Source organism: Symphodus melops, assembly GCF_947650265.1.
Source record: "Symphodus melops genome assembly, chromosome: 6".
Classification (NCBI taxonomy): Eukaryota; Metazoa; Chordata; class Actinopteri; order Labriformes; family Labridae; genus Symphodus; species Symphodus melops.
This window is the reverse complement of record NC_136696.1, coordinates 8,002,911-8,024,462: the sequence shown is the minus strand read 5'-3', so window position 1 is coordinate 8,024,462 and position 21,552 is coordinate 8,002,911. Positions and strand designations below refer to the sequence as shown.

Here is a 21,552-nt window from a genome sequence, read left to right as displayed (position 1 = left end):
TACTATTACACAAAAACAAATCTATGGAGAGATAAATTGGCACCGAGGCTTTTATAATGTCATCTTCCTCAAACCTGCATGTTTTTTTCTGGCCATTTGTAGGCTATAATCTAATTTTCATAGAGAAAATATCTGGCCAGTGAACAGCTAAATACTTTGAATTCTTTTGATGAAGAATTTTCTGTGTGCCTGTCCTTATCTTTTTACTTTAAGTATGGGTGAAAGCAGGGCCCCATGATTGATTGGGGAATTGTCCCCGATTCACTCCACTAACTGCATACTATTGATGGATTGATGAATAATAAAAGAAGCTACATTTGAAAAAGGGAAAAGTCGATGAAAAATAGACCAAAAACCAAAGACAACAGAAAAAAAGATTTATTTGTAAAGCACTTTTCACAAAATGCCCTGTAAACAAAGGGACTAATAACCAACAAAGTTTTCTAAAAATAAATAAATAAACTTTCTACAGTCCTATTCTTGTTAGTTTCCCATCAGCTTCAAGTGATGGCTGGAGTGTTAACAAAAGTTCTACTTCTAAAAACATACACATGAACCCCTCCTGCATCCCCTAGGAAACAACACTGCAACATGTACTTTTGGTCCACTGCAAGGAGGAGAGCTGATATTTTTTCTGTTAATAATAATAAACTGACTTTTATCTATTACTATTGGTTTGTGTGGACAGGTAAACATAAAGGATGAGGATGAAAAGTTATAACTAGCAGTTCATACTGTGATCTGAAAATGAACACTCTCACTTCATAAAAATACAAAACTCTTTTTTTCCAATTATCCGTAATATATGAATGAAAAGTTGTCTTTGTACTACTAAAGGTAGTATCCTTTTTTGTCCTTTTCACTCCAATAATTCCAAATTAAGGACATACATATATGTATAACGCACACTCACATGCACGCATACGCACACACACAAACACACCCACACTAGAAGAAAGTAGAGATGCATCGATTGTGACAATTCAGGCTTATACCAACAGTTAAAATAACAATTTTGCTGATTGCATACACAGATGTTTTTTTAAATGACACCTTTGACTTTAAGGCTCCCACAATGCCGACTTTTCCTCTAATGCTTGACCACAAAAAACGATCAAAGTTTGTCAAAAATTTGACTTCCCCTTCCCAATAAAAAAACACTTCTCCGTGTAGTTAGGTGCACTCGATGCCAGCATGAAATTGATGACACCACAGATAAACATTGGCTACTGACTTTACTGGCACATGCTACATCATTTGCCGACTGTTCCATTTCTTTCAACAGGACCAATATTATTAAATACTGATGTTAAACCGGTGAGTGTTCATGTATTTTTTTAATGTACAGTACACAACTTTACTACTGCTGTCTCTTCCATCAGTGTGGTTGACTTTAAATAGCCCTTGGCTAGCCAGGCTCAGTATGCTGAGATATTAATCCCCAAACAGAAAATCAGATATCTGACCCCCCAAAAAATTCAACGGTAAGACAATACCACATTATGGTGTTCCAATGTATCATACTATATCCAGCCCAGCCATCATGGTAATAACAATGCAACTTAAATAGAATCAAAACCACAATACCCAGAAGGTATTGTGAGGTGAGATCAGTAGACTACAATCTAATTGTGTAGGCCAGCAATTATGACTATGCTTGGTCTTTAACACGTTAGACATTAACATATAATGCAAGCTGGCTTTAAAAGACTTTAACTTCCATGTGTACTTCCATCCTTTTCTTAGAGTTTTTCAGTGAGTAATAAAAATGAATGAAATAAAATAAAATAATTGACAGTAGTGTAAGGAAAGTAGTATTTAGAAAATAGAAACCCTCTTTACACCAAGTTCTATTTTCAACCACAAAATAACAAATAGTACTGTTGAAACAACTGACGAACACTGGATGGTGATGACCATTATCTTGATGGACATGCATCACAGGTGATCAACAAGCACTAAAACAGACCAAACAAGGCCTTGAAGCGTCTGCTAAAAAAAACGTAGTGACCACAAGATTAAACGTTTTTAACCACGTCAACCTGTTCTAGAAAAATAAAATGATTGGGGATGCTAGCATGATTTAAAAATGGCAGCAATGGAGTTAGACATGGGAGTGCTCCTTTTAAAGGTGTTTGCAGAACAGTGTACAAGCTGACGACTATCTCAGGCACCACTTACGCCTACTGCATAAAGCTGACCTTTACTGTCAGATAAGGCACCGTTTGCTTAATGCAAAAAGGGTTTTGATGAGCGAGGTCAGTCAACATTAACATATCCTTGAAAAGAAACAAGGCGGGTAAAAACTATCAATTTAAATGCATCGTAAAAAAGTCAAAATGTAACAGCCTACCAAAGAAAGTTGGGGACAAAAAAACATGTTCAAATGACAACTCTAAACATGTCATCAATATATGTAACAGTTAAGTAAATAAATGACAACCACTAAAACACAGTAGCCTTAAACATCTGCATGTTCATCGGGTCCTTATCAGGAAAAAGCAGACAGGGTGTGTGTGTGTGTGTGTGTGTGTGTGTGTGTGTGTGTGTGTGTGTGTGTGTGTGTGTGTATTTTAGGTCGCATAGGGTGCAACTGTGAAAAAGGGCAAGGCCTTAGGACTCTTGAGGCACCACCTCCATCACCTTCTGACACATGGCTGTGGTCGAGACTGCAAAAAACACAGAAGCGATGTATAAAAGATTTACTGTTTTAAAAACCTAAATGTGAGAAAGTACAGGTATTGCACTCACAGATTCCATGAAGCAGCCACTTGGGTTTGTTTTTCCACCACACACCCAATAGGTAAACAGGGATTCCAGTGCCGATGATGCCAAAACCAATGGCACACTCCACTGGAGTCTTCCAGAAGGAGACAATGATCAGGAAAAGGCAGGCCAGCACAAAGCTCACTGGGAGCAGAATATTCACCTACAGGGAGAAGACATTAAGACTGGTTAGCTTGAACACATCATTGAAACAAGAACCACTGTATTCACTGGAATTAGATTTGAGTGTTGAGTTTGGTGTGGAAGGACTTGACCTTGACTTAATGAATATTATCAATCAGAAGAGTAGGAACTGAATTAAATGTTTTCAGTGGATGCTTTAAAGGGGGCAGACATCTGGCTATAGATATTCTGCCTGATCTATTTATGATGCGATCTTGAATAATATATGTTAAGTGTGTTACTTTGTGTCTTTTAAATGTTTTACAATGATGTTTTTTATTGTATGTTTATATGTAGGGCTGTTCTTTACTTCTCAGAAACATTGTTAAAGGGGACATCCGTTTTGGTGTTGAGACCCCCTGAGTTTTCCCCAGTAGACATCACTCCCCTGTCGAGTCAATAAAAATGGCGGACCTGCACAAAGGTTTTGTTTTAGGCTGGAGGTGGAGTCCATGGATGGAGATACCAGTGGAGGGGAGGGGATTTTCTTAACAGAATCCAACTTGTGATGTCACAAAACTTAGAAAATTTGAAACAGAGCATTTTTCTCTGAATGGTAAGACTAAGGCAGACCGGGGGCACTGGTGGCGCAGTGGTTAGTCCCCATGCATGGAGGCTCTCGTCCTCAATGTGTTCGACTCCAGCCTGTGGCTCCTTTCCCAATGTCAATCCCCACTCTCTGTCTCTGATTTCCGTCAATATCCACTGTCCTATCTCTCTAATAAAAAGGCACAAAAAGCCCAAAATACATCCAAAAAAAAAAAAAGACTAAGGCAGACCATGAACAAATGACTGGATGTATTTATTTTAAATTTTGTGGGCCGATAGACACTCAGGTTACCCAATTAAATGTTCAAAGTCCCATTTAATCATTGATAAATGTGCCGCTGCGGCGCTGCCTGTCTTACCCAGAACACTTATAGAAAAGAGATTTGTTATCTTAGGCCGTGTTCACGCTAGAATTCTTTTTTCAACTGCCAGCGCCTTTTTTTGGCATAGAATCCTATGGAAAAAGCAAGAAGGATGACGCTTTTTTAAAACATAAGCGCCTTTTCAAAAAGTACCCCGCCCAACGCCTTTTTTCAGTTGAACTGTTTTAACTTTTCAGAAGCGTGCTGTGTGACGTCAAGCACCTTTTTGACAGCTGACCAATCACAACAAGTCAAGTAGGTATCCGTGTGTACCTTCCCTAGTAACCTACGTCCCTAGTTACCGGTAGCCAAAAAGACGTGGTGCGAATTGTGTGTCCGCTCCAGTCCGTTACTGCTCCGTGCACCCTCATCTGTCAACAACCACCTGCTGCGTACTCAGTCTGCAGCTCGGAGAGCACAGCCGGACAGCTGGAGTGCGAAGACAGGAATTCATGAGGTAATTTTACGAATTCAGTTTGCAACGGCAGGCGGTAATACGATGGTATAAAACTCAATATATAACTTATAAACACATGCACAAAGTGTTTGCATGCATGAGTGTTTTATTATGAAAATAAACCGGAGGTTTTAATGTTGTGTCTGTGTCTGACTTCCTGTCCGGCTAGTTCTTTTCTGTGCTAAATTGATCTGTCGTGCACTGGCCATAAGCTCTAGTCTAATTCCGTTGTTAAGGTTACAGAACACTTGTGCAGTAGCGCTCAAAAGGTGCTGATGGCACGCAGCCTTTCTGGCATAAATAAAAGAAAAATACAATACATCCTTTGAATGGACTTCAGTATTGACTTGATGTCCAGTGCTGGACCTTACAAAAATCTTTTGTGGCTGACTTAGAGCAAAAACCCAAAGTTACAACAGATGGACAACCCTCTCAGAAGAGCATTCGCGAACCTTTAATATGAGGAGCACTTTCAGGTGACAGAATACCTGGGTGCATGATGGCTCAATAAAGGGTGTCATGAATCTACAAGGTAGCAGACAACCAGTATCTCTTCATTGAAAAGATTCATTTGTTAATGAAATTGCTCCATTCTCTGGCTGCTCTGTTTCAAATCTGTTGAACAGCAGGAATGTGACAGACAAAGAAAGGAGAATGAAATAGAGCGGGAGAGTGAAAAAGAGAGGTGGCCTGCAGAGATACAGTGCTACCACTGTCCCACCACTCAGTCGCACACACACGCATGCACACACAGATGCACACACACACACACACACACACACACACACACACACACACACACACACACACACACACACACACACACACACACACACACACACACACACACACACACACACACACACACACACACACACACACACACACACACACACACACACACACACACACACACACACAACTTTGGGGTAGCAGACTAATTGGAGGAGTCGGGGCGGCTATCAGGCTGTAACAAGGATACACACATACACAGCATCATATGTCAAAGCTTACAAACTCGGGCAACAATAACTCAATAGTCCTTTTTGTGTTTCAAAGTCCTGCAGCTATTGGTCCATCCAGGAGAGATGATGAACGTCCTCTCATGCACATACTATCTCTCGGCAGGCCTTAACACCAGGACAGAAGAGATATAAGCTTTGCTCTTTGGATCTTTGTTTGTTGCATAAAATGATATTTCCTGCTTTGAAGCTAACTTAAGTTGGAGTCAATACTGTAGCAACAAAGAGTGAATTGCAATGTCATTAAAACAGGTTACCAAGTGTCTGTTCCTGCCTCACAAAGGTGAAGAGAACCAACAAAATGCCAGTTTTGTTTCTTCTGTTTTAATGGTCTATTGCAGGGATCCTCAATAGACGACCCACAGGCCGCAAGTTTGTGGCCTCTAAACTGTTATTCCATGACTGTGTTTTGGTTGGGTCATGTGACATGTGTATACCAGGACTGGTCTCCATGACAACAACTATCCACATATAGCCTGTTACTGGGTTACTCCCTGCTGCAAGCACAATTTTAACTTCATTTCATTTCATTTTTGGAGCACTTCGCATATTGACGTTTTGTCAGCTGTAAGGGATTGATTTACTGAGATCCCAATTTAAGTGGAGCCTACTAATGATGGGCTGTGTCCTCTATGGCTTAGACACTCAGGCATGCCACTTGGGCCATTGGGCATCATCAGCTGGCCAGCGTTTTATGAGATTGGACATATATGCCTTTGCAAGAGGTATCAAATCAGGGGGTACAAGCAGCGGTGAGATCCCCCAATCCAAGCGTCGAACAGAGTAGCGGCCCAGGGCTGTAGAGTGAGGAGAGCAGCTCAATAGGAAGAAAGGCACACTGAATGGGACGAGCAGGGGGAAAGAAGCGCAACACCAGATAAAAGTAAATGTCCAGTTGAAAATGTGATGTTAACTAAAAGAGGGAAATATTGAGACATAACAGTCAATGTTGAAATTCTTTAGAATGTAGAGCAGACATGAAAGCAGATCATGGGGGAAAAGATGAGAAGGACACAGTGAGCTAGGGAGGTCCGGGGGCATGCTCCCTGGGAAGAGATTTTTGAATATTTCTTATGCATCTGATGCATTTTGAGAAAAAAAAATAACCACAATTACTAGACCAGGGGTGGGCAATTATTTTTTACAAGGGGCCACATGAGAAACCTACCGTATTTTCCGCCCTATAAGGCGCACCGTATTATAGGGCGCACCTTCAATGAATGACATATTTTAAAACTTTTTCCATATATAAGGCGCTACAGTAGAGGCTTGGGTATGCATCCATCGGACGGTGCTAGGCTAAAGCTAGCGCTAGCTCATCCTCTTGCTTCCTCCACTTCCGCACCATTGATTCGTTAATGTTAAACTCTCTCGCTGCTGCTCTATTCCCGTGTTCTACTGCGTGACTGATCGCCTTGAGTTTAAACTCTGCGTTGTAAGCGTGTCTCTTAATAGGAGCCATTTCAGGGTCTTTACACAAACACAAATGGAAATAAAACGCCGTTTTATATATCCCAGCATGCATCGCGCAATACTTCTTCTACGGGGGAAAATTGAGTCGGCGGCTGCTTACCGTAGTTGCGAGACCTGTTGCGGCTCAATATTGTAGCGATTGTAGAGCCAATCGTGGGGTGTTGATGCCGCAAAGCATTATGGGTGTTCAGGACTTTGGTGTAAACCATGAGTGTTTTGGGTATTGCTGTTCATGACTTTCTGCTGTTGGCAATTGTCATGTTATTATTTCATGTTCTGTCTAAAATATGCCCCTGCTTGGAACAGTGTGTGTTGACTGAGATTTAAAGCTCGCCTCTGGATCTTTCTTCCACGCAACTCGCCATAATATTTATTCAAATATAAGGCGCACGGGATTATAAGGCGCACTGCCAGCTTTTGAAAAAGTTTAAGGTTTTTAGATGCGCCTTATAGGTCGGAAAATACGGTACATTTTGTCAGAGGGCCGAATAAACGATAACTTGAACTCTGCTCAATGTTCTCTCACTGTAAAGTACAAAATTATATATTTTGAATAGCTGGTACTGGCAATCGGAAGAACAAAATGGTCTGTAAATATTTTTAGAAATAGGCTTTGTTAAATTGTGGTGTGCAGGTCAAAGAATAAAATACTCCTATTGGTGTAATAAACAAAAAAAGTGAAATATCGTGCATTTTATTTTTATTTAACTTTGTTGTCTTTACAAGCAAAGAAAAACCTTATAACAAGTCCAAACAAAAACTTTGAATACCTTTCATCTCATTCACTTCAGTGAGAATAATCCAGTCTATCTTCATCAAGCCTCTTAGTCTTGTACAAATGAGTCTTTAATTACCTATTTATATTTTTAGCTAATTGTAATTATTTAATGTTTACATTGTACACATAGAGCACAGTCTACCAAAATTAAATTCCCTTTTTGTTAAACATACCTGGCCAATAAAACTGATTCTGACTCTATTTTGGGTTTCAACAAGGACATTCAAATCTGGTTGAATGTCTAAGGTGGCTTTGTGAATGACAGCTGAGAGGTGTTCATCACTGATAGAAGATCTGCGTTTGGATTTGTTTAACTTCATCACTGAGAATGTCTGTTCAAATCTGTAGTTAGATCCACAGAGGACAAGCATCTTCTGAAAATTATTATAGTCATACTCGGCCGCTTTGTCCTTCAGCTGAAGCTCCAAGTTTGCAGCAATGTCCTCAACCTGCCTCGTTACAGTGCGTCAGGAGAGTGGCACGTTGTCAAGTGCTCCTTTTTCTCCATCAGTGGAACAAGGTCCAATAAACGCTCCTTAATAAACGCTCCGTCGAAAAACGTCTTACTTTTTCTGGCAACTCGTCCTGACGGGTGCATCTCTGCCTGTGTAACGTTTTGTAAGAAACCCTTGTTGGGTTTGCAACTTTGCTAGCAATGCAGTTTACCTTCACTCAAGCGCGCACTGCGTGCATCCATACGGAAGTAGTATGAACGTAGCGTCTTTCAAAATAAAAGCGTCAGAGTTTTCGAGCATGCAATGTTAGAAACCAAGGCGCACGGATTGGGCATGTTGAGGTGAGGGATTTTCATGTCTGCAGAGGCTGTGAATGTTTAGTTAAATTAGTTTAATCATGGTGTTCCTTTTTCTTAACTATTATTGAATTGAAATAAAAAATATATGCCTACCATTTATTTTTCCGTCATTCAAAACATGTTAACACATGGGGGGGAGAAACGATCTTTACCCTTACCCTTTTATTGAGCCTTTGTCTCCTACTAACTGCAATAACAGCAGCCTGGTGTGCCTAACACTGGGCTCCTGGATTAGCACGCTACTTTCAAAGGTGTTAAATTCAGACACAGTCACTGCGGGGGTTTTTTGCGCCAGGCTTTATAAATCACAATGCGTGTACTAAACTAACTTTTGTTTGCATTTTTGTTGTTGTTTTGAATGAAAAGAACATTTTGTTTTGAATATTACAGTATTATTGCATGTGGCCTGACCAACCTCAATAAATGGACCTTTGAGTCATTGAGAAAAAATTTTGTGGCCCTTTAAGATTTGTATTTGAGTACCCCTGGTCTATTGCATTGAGTTGGCTCACCTTGATTGGTCGTTCCATCTCTGGCTTCTTATAACGAAGCCACATCATCCCAACAATTGCCATGGCAATGCAGAGCCAGTTGAAGAAGCTGAAGAAGTTTATAACAGAGAAGATGTCGTTGGAGAAGGCGTAGAGCAGAGTCATCAAGCACTGGAGGGAAAGAGAGAGAAAAAATGGAAGGTTTGCAATAAAAGATACCAGGCAAAGTGAAGTTAGTGCACATTAACTAACGCTCACTGATGGCAAGCATTCATTGTTTTTTTCAGCGTTGATTTACAACAGCAACTATGTAAACATGCATGTTAAAGTTGTCACAAACTTGGTATGGGGTAAATTACAAATCTGAGTGAAAGACAGCGAGAAAACAGTCATCTGCAAGTAAATAGATTTTCAATGTGTTAATTTTTTCTACACATACCCCACAGCAGAATTATTCTCTGCTCCATTACAAAGCTTAACCGACACAATGACATCTTCCTAATTAAGAGAGATTTATTCCATTTGCTTTGTTTATGAAATATATATTTGCTTAGTGCAAAGGGATAAAGAAAACAAGACTACCTACAGTGAATATTAGTGAGGGCAGGGGTGTCAGCAGGGTGGGATGGATCATTGACAGCAGGCTTGGCAGGTGACCCTCCCGAGAACCAACAAAGAATAATCTGAACGGGAAGGAAAGCCATCAAAAGACAATTCAGTTGAATAACATGCCAGCATTGATGGAATGCAATTTCTTTTAGTTTTATTTACCTTGATGATGTGAACAGAGATCCATTAACTGATCCAAAGCAGGACAGTCCTACAAACACAGGGATGATCCATGCCATTGGACCAAGGTGGTAGTTACCAAAATCCTGCAGAACAGTTACATATAAAGTATAGTGTGATTGGTCAATAAGCACCTTGGCTAAAAAAAGAAAAGAGAGTCTGGGGAACAAAGGGAGAAATACCTGAATTATGAATGCAAACAAAGAATGACCAGAATGCACCTGTTTAATATTGTCAATATGTATGAAGGAGCCTCAGGCCTTCTTTAGGGTCACAATGCTTTGCTATTCTCATGTCATCAACATAACAAAATCAGCTGAACTTTGAACAGGTCAGAACAAGTTGAACTTTTTAAATTGGCAGTTAAAGTTTGATGCTTTCGAAGAATTTTATGTATGTACCCAAAAAGTATACATGATGAGTATAGAGAGGTGGTTTAATTCAATCCATGGGAACAACAATTTCTACAACTTGTTTTTGGCAAACCCCAACACTCGTGTCAGATACAGACGTAAACAATGGCTTGCCAGTTTGGTCTATTTAGTCAAAATTGTTCTTCCCTGTTTTCAAAAAACTCTTCCATTCCTTCTCTCTAGAAGAGGACAAGATGTAACCTTGAGCCCCTACAATTTCAATCCATATTTTTTTTTTTGTTACAAAACATATTAAAAGTTGTTCTTGTTTCTCACATACTTGCTCAACAGACCCACTCTTTGAGCTTCGACGACACAAAAACTATGTAACTAATAAATTTCTCTCTGTCTTCCATTTCTTAAGTTTGATTTATACTTCTGCCCTGGATCCACACAGTAGCATATGCCACAGCTTTGTTTGAATTATTAAACTACATAAGAGACCTAAAGAAATCACGTAATACATTTAATTATAAGTGGCAAATTGAATTTCAACATTAAGAAGGAGTCTATTGTTTATCTTGTTAAGGTTCATGTTCAAAGGTAATGAATGATGGTCACTTTTTTTTCTTGGCTTTAGAACCTCTTTGAGTCGTGAATATATACCATTGTTTGACTACCCGACCTGCCAATGCTATTGCTGAGGGTGATTGGGATGCACCCCTGGAATCAAAAGAGCACTACTGAATCCATCACTAGCTGCTCAGACCAATTGGCTCTTATCCAATATGCACATAGAAAAAATTAACATTGTTGTACCCTCCACTTCTGTCTTATGTTGCCACAAAGATATTGCTTTTCTACAGGGCAATGGGATAATGTAGGAAGCTTAAGTAGCTTCCTGTGTTATGAATCCTGTCTTTTCTCTAAGGCCTGCTCTTTAAACATGGCCTGTATTTTTCAGCAACATCAATGTATCTTTATTTCACCCTGCTGACTGAAATCACTAATATTATCATTCCACTGTAATACATTTACTGCCGTAAAGTGTTATAATCAAATGCTTCTGGGATGGTTCTGTTTAATGTACTGGACACTGGTAGTACAAGTATATATTATCATTATTAACAAATCAGATCAATGAATTTATTTGTGTTGATCATGGAAAAGATGAGGGAATAGTACTTTTATGTGTTCACTGTAACTGGAAGCCTTCATACAAAAAAGTTCAAACTTTCTGCACTCACCACGGCCACAGCCTCAGAGCCAAGCATCTGCTCAGGGGAGAGGGTGGTGAAGTATGCCAGATTGGTCAGGACGTACACTATTGTCACTATGGGCAGAGAAATGATGATGGCCCGAGGTAGATTTCTGGGGAAGACACACACCCATTGTTGTTTGTTACAATGGAAACAACTAGATACTATCAAAAAAAAAATCTGAATTGTTGAAAAAAATATTAACATGTAACTCATTAATACTCACTTATATGGTTCAATCATCTCCTCAGTGACAAAGTTCAAGTAGTTCCTGGAAGTGGAAAGGCAAAAATCATAAAGTCACAGTAGTCATAAAGTTAAAGTAACGTTGTTTAATGATGTAATTAATGAGTTTACAATGTTGATTCATGACCTCAGAGCATGACAAATCACAAAAAAAGAAGTAACGTAGCAAATGTACTCTCAAAAGTATGAAAAAAAAGATCTGATCTTGTAATTCACTTCTGGGTTAGGGTCTTGGAAGTGGTCTCCTATTTGTGACAGAACAGTGAATCCCGATCCAGCAGTTGCTATTTTTTGGGAGTATTCCCATCAGAAGAAATATTTACATTCTGGGCAAACGCTGTAGCATTTATCACACTTCTAGCCCAGAGACAAATTCTTTTACACTGGAAGTCTGTGAAACCTTCCTCCTTTAGACACTGGGACAAAGAGGTACTTTCTGTGATCCCATTAGAGAAGTTGAGTCGGAATTATTAACGGGACAGATACACTAAAACCTGGGCCCATTTTATAGAATATGTTGAAAATGTATCCCTCTCATGATGTAATGGTCTTTTGCAAATCAATGCTGTCAACTCGATTTATGATGCATAGTATAAGGATATATGTGGTATACTGATGCTTGATATTCCCATTCTGAGCAGTGTGAAGTCATTTACAGGAATTGTGTGTAACTATATTTTGTGTACCTATCTCTATTTGTTTTGGGGTTTTTTTGTTATGTAGTTTGAGTCTTGGTAGGTGGAATGGGTTGGGTTTGAAACACATTGTATCTTTGTCATTTTCTGTTTTGTAAATTGAACATCAATAAACAAAGTACTCAAAAAAAGTATGACAAAAAGTTTTACTTTAACAAACTGCATTAAAAGATCAAGTAGGAGCAACATTCACACAATCTAACGTCCAATTTATTCAGAAATGAAAAGACATTTCAATTGTTTTCATAGATCAGCAGAAACAATACTAGAAAGAAGGCTGGTTGATAATTCAATATTATGTGAATGAAGATACATTTATATATTTAAAAAAGAAAAATGTTTTCTTAAATTTCCATCTTTTTACCATGATTAGTCACTCACAATTTGAATAAGTCTGATCCTGAGTTGGAAAGTGGATGAACTTGATTACAGATGTAGGTCGATGTTTTAACTCACCAGCCACCATAGGCAAACAGGCCGCTATACAGCGCCAGGCCTATGCTGCCAAACTCATATTTGGAACCTTTGAAGGAATTCTCTGGAAGAAGACCATCTGTGCTACCTAGAAAATAAAAGTAAGAATGAAGATAAAACACACAGAAAGAACCCTAAATCTGACTGCCTGTATTATCCGATGTACTGATGTTTACTAGGCAAGTCTGGAAAACCTGCAATGTGGAGCAAGAAATCAACATTCATATGAAATATGTATATAAGTGTGCTGATCCAGAAAGCTTGCAGAATAAGTGCAGTTAAGACAGGCTGAGAAAGTTAATAAGTGACCCAGACAGTGGCTCAGCTCCTTAGACTGACCTGAGGGATGGACGGATCAGGAAACTGATGAAAATAAGGGACAACTATCGGTAGATGAGATTTTTAAGGGCATGGCAGCAGTAGTTGATAGGTAGAGGGTTTTTTTCTTCACTTTATTTGATCAGCCATTGTTAAGATTTATCACATGTTGGTCATAGCCTCTCTCCTCTGATCCCCAGACTGCTGCTGGTTTGAGGGGATCTAGGCCACATTCCTGTTGGTGCTGCTCCCCACAACATGCAAACACATTCTCAGACATGGTGACGGTTACTAAACCAACAGCCTGGGGCAGTGTTGGTACTAGAAGGGTTCGAACTTTGTGAAGTGTGGGAGCCTAATCACTGCACTGTATTTTATAATAGACAGCATCCTACGGCCTTGTTATCAAAACAGGAGTTGTTCTAGGGCCCATAGAATTAAACATCCCTTATCCTTCATCCTATTCAAAGAGGCATCAAAGAGTCTCCTTCAAAGAAAGCAGTCAATTTTCTTTTTTCGTGTGTTCTGCAGATCACTTCAGGCTGGGCTGAGCGAGATAAACATTATATATTACCATGAATAACTTGAGTTGCAAAACCACAAATTTGCTTTCAATTTCTCTTTGTCAACTAAGCTTTAAAAATACATGGATAGATGACAGACACAGAAGTGTCCCCATGTGTGCCAAGTCTGATCTGATTGGTCAGCCGATCTGCTCTCTCGTAATTGGTCAGTCGTTTTGCTTTGTTGTGGGATATGTCCTGCCCTTTTTACATTAGGAATGCTACAGTCAGTCACAGTGGAGGTTGTGCTTGCTACAATGAGCCAATGGGCTTGAATCAGGGACATATTCATCTTGTGATGTCACAACCCAAATTTTCCAATGAGGGAGGCTGGGGACCAAGAGTTTCATGCGGCTATTGCTACTGCTAACAGGAGGACGTAGGAGAAGCTGAGTTTCTGCGGACTTTGAATTTTTGCAAATATTTGTGCCTAAACATACAAAACACACCTGGAAAACACATCATATAGATAAAGATCATGTAAAACAAGAAAAAAAGTATAATATTGAAACTTTACTCTGTTATATTTGTATGAGTTAGTATGAGATAGATTACATGAACTTGTTGTATCACATGTAGTGGACTGGGATAACATAGAAGTAAGTGTTTATAGTGTGGGCAGGTGTTCGAGTTAGCAGCTAATCAGATTACACTGATCTCTAAACTGAGACACCAGCAGACTGTGTCATCATGGAGTTTGAAGGCACACACAAACACAGATTAAATGCAGTATGTGCAGCACAAACTAAGAGCACCAAAGTACACCAAATACCTGTCAACATAGCGGCAGAAACTGCGCACTTATATTGTACTTTTTCTTACGGGAAAACTTTAACAACACATTGGAAAATGTAATTTCATTCTGGAATAGAACAGTTGATAGATTTTAGAGCAAAACTTTTTTTTACTTCCAAAAAATCCAATAACTATCTTTTTCCTTGGCTGGATAACCAACATGCGCTATAATATTTATAAAAATAGTCTACCCCCAGTCTCTGTTTAATTCTAGATTACCTGAGGTGTCTCGGATGAACAGAACAAGAGCACAACAAGAACATACTGTTCAAATATTTAAGATTAAACAACGATAGACAAGGTCTCGCTTTTGAAACGGCACTGATTAAAGGACTAAGTTTACAAGAGAGAAGCATTACTGTTGCTGCTGCAGCCATAACCATAAATAGTAGTTACACTGGCATGGTCTTCATCTACTTTCTTTTTACTTTGTGGATTAAATCACTCAAAAACAAAAAGAGAAGAAAGGCGGATACAGTTCCTGCCTCTACTGAAGTGGCAGGAACTTGCAAGGATTGGATTATTTAAAGCTCGTGCTTGTTATTATGTCTCGAAGAATAGCTACAGCTTGATCCACCGAGGTTTAGGGAGGATTGACATTTTTTGTAACATTTTTTTTACAGATAAAGTTTGCAGCAATTTAACTTTGAAAATGTTGTGATTTCAGGCTTGAGAAAGAAACTGTCTTGTAACATTTTTGAGACAGATATTTTTGAAACTCTTTTGAAAAATTAACACCAATTAACAAATGATGACAGAAGTCATTTCTAATGCCAAAAGTGATCAAAGACTATATTAAATACTGTGACATTTATACGCCTTACCCCGGTTTCTGACACCTGCACAGATGCAGACTCAGCCAAGTGACATACATGCAAAATAAAAATGACGGTGGCAAAGACAGCGTCTTATTCTGGAGTGAGGAAGTTTTGTCTTTGGCTAATAAAAGATAAAACATAATTGGAGGTACAGATGGTGCAAAGCATCAATATGATAAGCTTAAAATTCTGTGGTTAACAGGCTGCAGGATGCCAGTTTCCTAACATACACTACATCGTACATGTTGAGCGCGAGTCTGGTCAGTATATGAAATGTTACTATGAACCTGTCACACCAGTCATGATTGCGCATCATCATCACCCATTGTAACCGTATACGGTGGCAGTGGCAGACTGACGACCAGTCCGAGTTGAGGGCAAGTGCCGGATCCTGCCGAAACAAGATACGTAACCTACCATATCTGGACAGGAAATCATTTGATTATGTCCAGCACCTTTGTCACTATCCAAATCTCTCGTTAAAGGGATACTTCACCCATTTGCATGAAGCTGTGTATCATTAGAAACATGGTAGTAGAGTTGAATGGTCGTGAATCCAGCCCTCATTTTGCCCTGAGACGAGAAAAATATGTTTTTCTTTGCCTGGAAGTTTTCTTCATGTGATGCAATATGACTCTTTTTGCGTCTCAGGGCAAAATGAGGGTTGGATTCACGACCATGTTTCTAATGATACACAGCTTCGTGCAAATGGGTGAAGAATCCCTATAAATGTGGAACAATATAACGTCATTTGTTCTGACATTCTTTTTTTGTATTTAAATAGGAATAATTAATAACAATAAATGTGTTTCTGCTTGAATCCTTTTTTCAAGAGGGACAGAGCGAGAGGTCAGATCACGTAACTTTTTTGTCTCTTCCTGCCGCCCCAGAACAGCACCCTCCCTGTTCTTCCCTTGCTGTAAATTAGTAAATATATGATATCGGCAACGCTATGTGGCCATTTAGTAAGCATGCAATATAACCCACAGTGTTTTCATGTTTCTCAGATTTTTAAATCACTTTTACCTGCCCAAATAAGATTCAGTAATCAAAAACTGAGATACTATCATTGATCGTGTATATAGAAATATGACATCAACCCTTAATGGTCTGTATTTGTGTCTTCTGATATTCTTACATGACCCCATCATTTAATCAGGGACTCATTATATTCAGAAATGAATACCCATTTACTTATCTCATTGCAGTGCAGATGTGTAAATGCTGTTTTTTGATATTCTTAATATGTTGTTGTAAGGAAAGGATCCATTAAATATGTACACGGCCCTTGGGTGCGGCAACTAAAACACTTGCACAAAGAGGCACTTTACGAATGTACATTAAGTATTTATGCTTGCTCAAGGTACCTTGGCCAATTTTGATGAAGCCGATGATGATGATGAGTCCAAGTGCCAGAAGCTTGGCTAGTGCAAAGAAGTCCTGCACTCTGGTGGCTGCCTTCACACTGTAGCAGTTGACAAAGGTCAACAACACTGCAAAGGAGAAAGAGAGACATGTACAAACTAAATTACACAAAGCTGACGCTGCCTCGTTATTCTTAACTTCTGTGGTTTGATTCGGTGCAACAAAGGATTTTAAACTGAAGAGTGTACCTTTCTGCAGCTGTTTTGTTATGTTTAATAGCTTTAATTTGCACACTGACCACTGAGGTAAAATGTGTATTTGAATATGGCACGCTTAAGACTTTTTTTTCTTCTTCCAATTACACATAGTGATTTTAACCAACCCCCTGCTGCACAAAAACACTCAAATACAAACCCCTAGAGTTGTTGAAGCGGCCCCTCACCCTGGATGCCACTAAAAGTGATTAACTAAAGCAGCAGGTTCTCTTCAAAGCTCCTAAATCAGGTCAGGGCCTCAACAGAAAGACGAGACAGAGCACAATGAGGCTCTGTGTTAAAAAGTCCAAGACAAAGAGAGAGAGCCTGAGTACAGTGGAGGGACTGGTTACACACTGTTCCCCAAATACACATAGACGCTTCTACATAAACTTACCCAGGAATGGGTAAACTCATTTAAATGAAAGTTAAAATCTTGAATGTTTGTATTTAAATAATGAAAGGATCAAATGATACACTTATTCACACAAAAATATACCCATGGAGTAACTGTGTGTGTGTGTGTGTGTGTGTGCATGAGTGGAGATTTGTGTCTCAGCCCCAAAGTAACCCTGACAACCCCACCTTCTAAACTGCAGGCATGCATGCACACACACACACACACACACACACACACTTAAGAGAGCAAGCAATCCTCGTTAAACACCCTCTCAAACACACACGCGCACCTTCAAGCACGAACACACACAGCCCTCTGTCATGTGGTCTTAAGAATTTAGTCTTCAGTCCAAATAAAGATTAGATACCAGGGTTGTTAGCTGCCACCTCAAACATCCACACACCACAAATACAATCTCCAAACATAATCATGAATGTAGATGGTAAAAGAGTGTGTAAGGCGAAAGGCGGACTTGCTCTATGTGGCTGTCAAAGACAACAACTTCAATTTAAAGCTCAAGAAGAAAATAATCCAGAGTTAATCTTGGTAGAACTCAGGCAGTGTGTCTGGGAAATGCACTTAAAGTTATGACTATCTCAGGGCGGCCCTGAACTGCACATCAAAAAACACTTGCTTATCATGAACATGACATTAACGTCTGGATTAAGCTGAGTGCTGAGAGGAGGATTTAAATATTACCGTTCCATACTTTCAGTTAAATTCTCAATATTTTGTAATGACTAAATAATAATTGACAATTTAAATGATTACACATGTCATGTCTGCAATTGGCAAATTGCAAATACCTAGTTATCGTCAGAGTAAAAGCTACTAAATATGGCATATAATAGAGGTGGAGGAAAAATCAGTACAGCATAGTATCCCAATATTTTTCAAGATGATATTATATCAATCTATGTCCCCAAAGTATCAATACTTTTATTATATTAATGACAAATATACTCTTTTTATTTTTAATTGCTGAAGGGTCAACAATATGATTTGAACAAGTAGCATAGTTAAAAATTACTATCTCAAAACGTGTCATGTAATAAACATCTTTAAGCTTCTCCCTATTTTTTCATTTAAAAAAAATGAAAAGGCATTTTTTAACGGCCTATAAAAGGCCATTTTAAACTAATAGTTGATATCTTTTAAAAACATCATTATAAAAAGTTAACGTATGAAAGAGCAACATAAATTGATTATCAGACAAAAAGCCCGGCATGTGCATCTCTCTACATTACCGGAGCTGATGTAACAAACGACACATTTTACAGCACTGTGTTTGAGGCTGCGCGCGAGAAGTGCATCCAGGCATCACACGTGCTCGGTCTGAGGCTGATCTTGGACAACTTGATGTTCGTGACATGAGTCTGTAATTATGTATTTGTCAGTATCGAACATAGGAATCAAAACTCTGTAGTAAAGTCAGAAAACTATATTACCAGTGAACGTCCCTAGCTGGACTTAAACAAAGCTACTCACATATACAGAGACAGGCCACGACCTTGGCCCCATTCTCTGGAACTGGGCAAACGGGGAAAATGGGTTTTAGAAGGTAGGTGGCAAAAACATAGGCGACTATGTATTGCGAGGACGGCCGAATGATGAGCAACTCGATCCAGAGTTTTAGGAAAGCTGGCAGTGAACCGTAAACCTCCAGGATGTAGGCATAGTCACCACCGGACTTGGTGATGGTTGTCCCCAGTTCCGCGTAACACAGAGCACCTACGGTGGAGAAGACTCCGCACACTGCCCACACAACCAGGGACAAACCAACAGAGCCGGTCTCTTTCACCACGCCTGTCGGTGTGACGAAGATGCCGGAACCTATAATTGTGCCCACGATGATGGCCACACCGTTTAATAAGGTGATGGTCCTTTTTAAAACGACCCCTTTCTCCCCTCCCTCTCCTCCGGCGGGGTTGTTGGGGCTTTTGTCGTCGCTTCCTGGTCCTCCATCACGGGTTGAGTCCCCCTTTTCCCCGCCGATTGCCGGGGCTAGCATCCTCTCTGTGACTTGCTTGTCCTCCTCCCTATCGGCCGAGGAATTTGAGTTCCTCTTTTTCAACCCTGACATCGTTGGCTAAGTTTCCCCTCTTTACGTCCTTTACTCGGCGGACACAAAGCGTGCAGCTCTGCCGACTCACGCCCTCTGTTTACTGTGTTCCTCCTCTCTCTGCCGGTCTGGAATGTGGTCGGATGTCTGAACCAGTCACGAGTAGTCCGCGTTTCTGTTGGTGCGAGTCAGAGAAACGTGGTTTGGTTTTCTACTATATTGATGTACATAGAGGCTGAACTGGCATGATGGCCCTCCTCCGTCAAGGCCAGCCCCTGCTTGTACTGTCTTCGCTCTGATGACTGGATCAGTTTGATCTGTTTTCGCCCTCTAGGGGCAGAAGGCGGAGCTACACCTCTACAATTTTAGATCTCGCACCTCCACCTGTTTGCTTGAGCTTGTGGCTTCAACCTGCATCCTCCTTTCTCGTACCATAATACATTTAAATTTGTTTTTAACATGTTTTTTTTTGTTTTTACCCTGTTTAGTCCTTTGTAAATGTCTGTGTAAAGAGCCCAAGGTGTGTGACGCGAAAGTGCATAAGACGAGAGAGAGGTCTCCTTTCTGCAGACATGAGGGAACTCACCATGGACCCCAGTCCCTGCATAATACAACAGGAACGAACTAGTACTCAACAGTGAACTGTCGGTCTGGTTTGTCATCCACCCTACAAAACCAGCTCGTCTTGTTTTATGATGTAAAATGTTATGAGAGAAAAAGAGCACATAGCAGTAGGCTAAATGCTGTCCAAGAATGAGGATTCCAAACACCTTGTGTCATTAAAGGAAAGCAATGAAACGCCTTTTTGCGTCAGCAACAGTGCACACATTTCTGAGTCCTTTGTGCCATAAAAGGTGTCAACAACTTAACTCACAAAATGAAGGGGGGAAAAAATCAAGACTCAGGACAGAGATGCTGTTAGGAGATGTTATCACCCACATTAAGCTGTGTATCATTAGAAACATGAGAAAAATGTGTTTTTCTTTGCTTGAAAGTTTTCTTCATGTGATGCAAAAAGTGTCATATTGTGTCACATGAAGAAAACTTCCAGGCAAAGAAAAACATATTTTTCTCGTCTCAGGGCAATATGAGGGCTGGATTCATGTCCATTCAACACTACTACCATGTTTCTAATGATACAAAGCTTCATGCAAATGGGTGAAGTATCCCTTTAAGGACATTCTTGCAAAATAATGCTGCAAATAACTAACAGCTAACTGATTAAAGCATGCTTTGTTTAACATGGGGTTTCAAACTTTTGTGTTCTATCTTAAGAGTCCTAAAACCAGACAAATTTAAAACAAAAACAATGTTGTGTTGAAATATCACTCTAAATACAACTCATTTAAAGATGACATAGTCTATATTTAGTTGTAAATAGTTATTTTTTTATTTGTGTTTGCAATCAACTGGAAGACTTTTGTTTTTGTTTTCAAATGCACATTTTGGCAACAGTAGGCTGATGATTTGTTTTTCTCGACAATTTATGGTGATCATGTGTAAAAAAGAACAGTGTGTTAAAGGGAATACTATGAGAAGCTTTTAATGGTGCAGTTCATAAATGAGACTGATGCCAGGCCTTTTAAAAGGCCACAATTATAAACTCTGCCTAACTAACGTAGTCATTTCCTGCCCCAGCAATTTGATTAGGCAACAGCAGAGGAGGCTTTAAAGGGAAGTAGTGGCAGAATGAGTGCTTGAGTTTAAGCTTAGAGCATGGCATCAAAATGTAAGTTTAAGAAAAGGACCTCATTTGTTTGACTTGTTGTATTGCTAGAGAAGTCGCATGTTGTGAGACTGAGCCGAATATTCTTAAAAGACTACATGAGATCACAGTCAGCAAAAAAAATCACACAAATGCCAAACTGTAATTTCACTGAAATAACAAATGCTCTTGAGTCTTTGAGTCCTACACACATAAAAAACATTATCTTACCACCATGGCCCATACTGTGCTTATTGATTGATTTATTGATGCATCTCCATTTACATGTAAAGGTAAGATATAAACATTTGACACTGCAACATTTAAATACCAAACAAACATTCCATGCACTTTGATCTGATGGGGTTCAAATGAGTCCAAAGAGTGCTTCAGTCTGACCTTGTTAAAAGATGGTTAAACCGAAGTCCTCATGTTGAGACACATAAACAGCCAGGGGGAAGGAATATTTTTAAGATGCAAAGGTGGACTATGAAAGTCCCCCAGTGTGATCAAAAAAAAGTTTGCGCCGTGTTAATACAACTGACCGTCCAAACACACACT

General features: G+C 39.6%; 1 protein-coding gene across 1 annotated transcript; it reads right to left on the bottom strand.

The window, feature by feature from the left end:
- Positions 1–362: 362 nt before the first annotated feature.
- On the bottom strand, positions 363–19,589 carry slc7a5 (solute carrier family 7 member 5). Its single transcript, XM_079345674.1, has 10 exons — positions 18,713–19,589; positions 16,573–16,698; positions 12,694–12,799; positions 11,523–11,567; positions 11,285–11,408; positions 9,667–9,770; positions 9,482–9,578; positions 8,917–9,066; positions 2,752–2,929; positions 363–2,669 (listed from the first exon to the last, which is right to left on the bottom strand). The coding sequence occupies exons 1-10, from the start codon at positions 19,305–19,307 to the stop codon at positions 2,614–2,616; spliced, it is 1,581 nt and encodes a 526-aa protein (XP_079201800.1). The 5' UTR covers positions 19,308–19,589; the 3' UTR covers positions 363–2,613.
- Between the last annotated feature and the right edge of the window lie 1,963 nt (positions 19,590–21,552).

What these genes read in the sequence shown, in the direction of transcription:
- slc7a5 (XM_079345674.1), bottom strand. Translation starts at nt 19,307, where the DNA reads ATGTCAGGGTTGAAAAAGAGGAACTCAAATTCCTCGGCCGATAGGGAG. An exon ending in GAGATGATTGAACCATATAA is followed by an intron (nt 11,409 to 11,522) that starts GTGAGTATTAAT and finishes TGTCTTCCCCAG; the next exon opens with AAATCTACCTCGGGCCATCA. An exon ending in GCTCTGAGGCTGTGGCCGTG is followed by an intron (nt 9,771 to 11,284) that starts GTGAGTGCAGAA and finishes ACTGTTCTGCAG; the next exon opens with GATTTTGGTAACTACCACCT.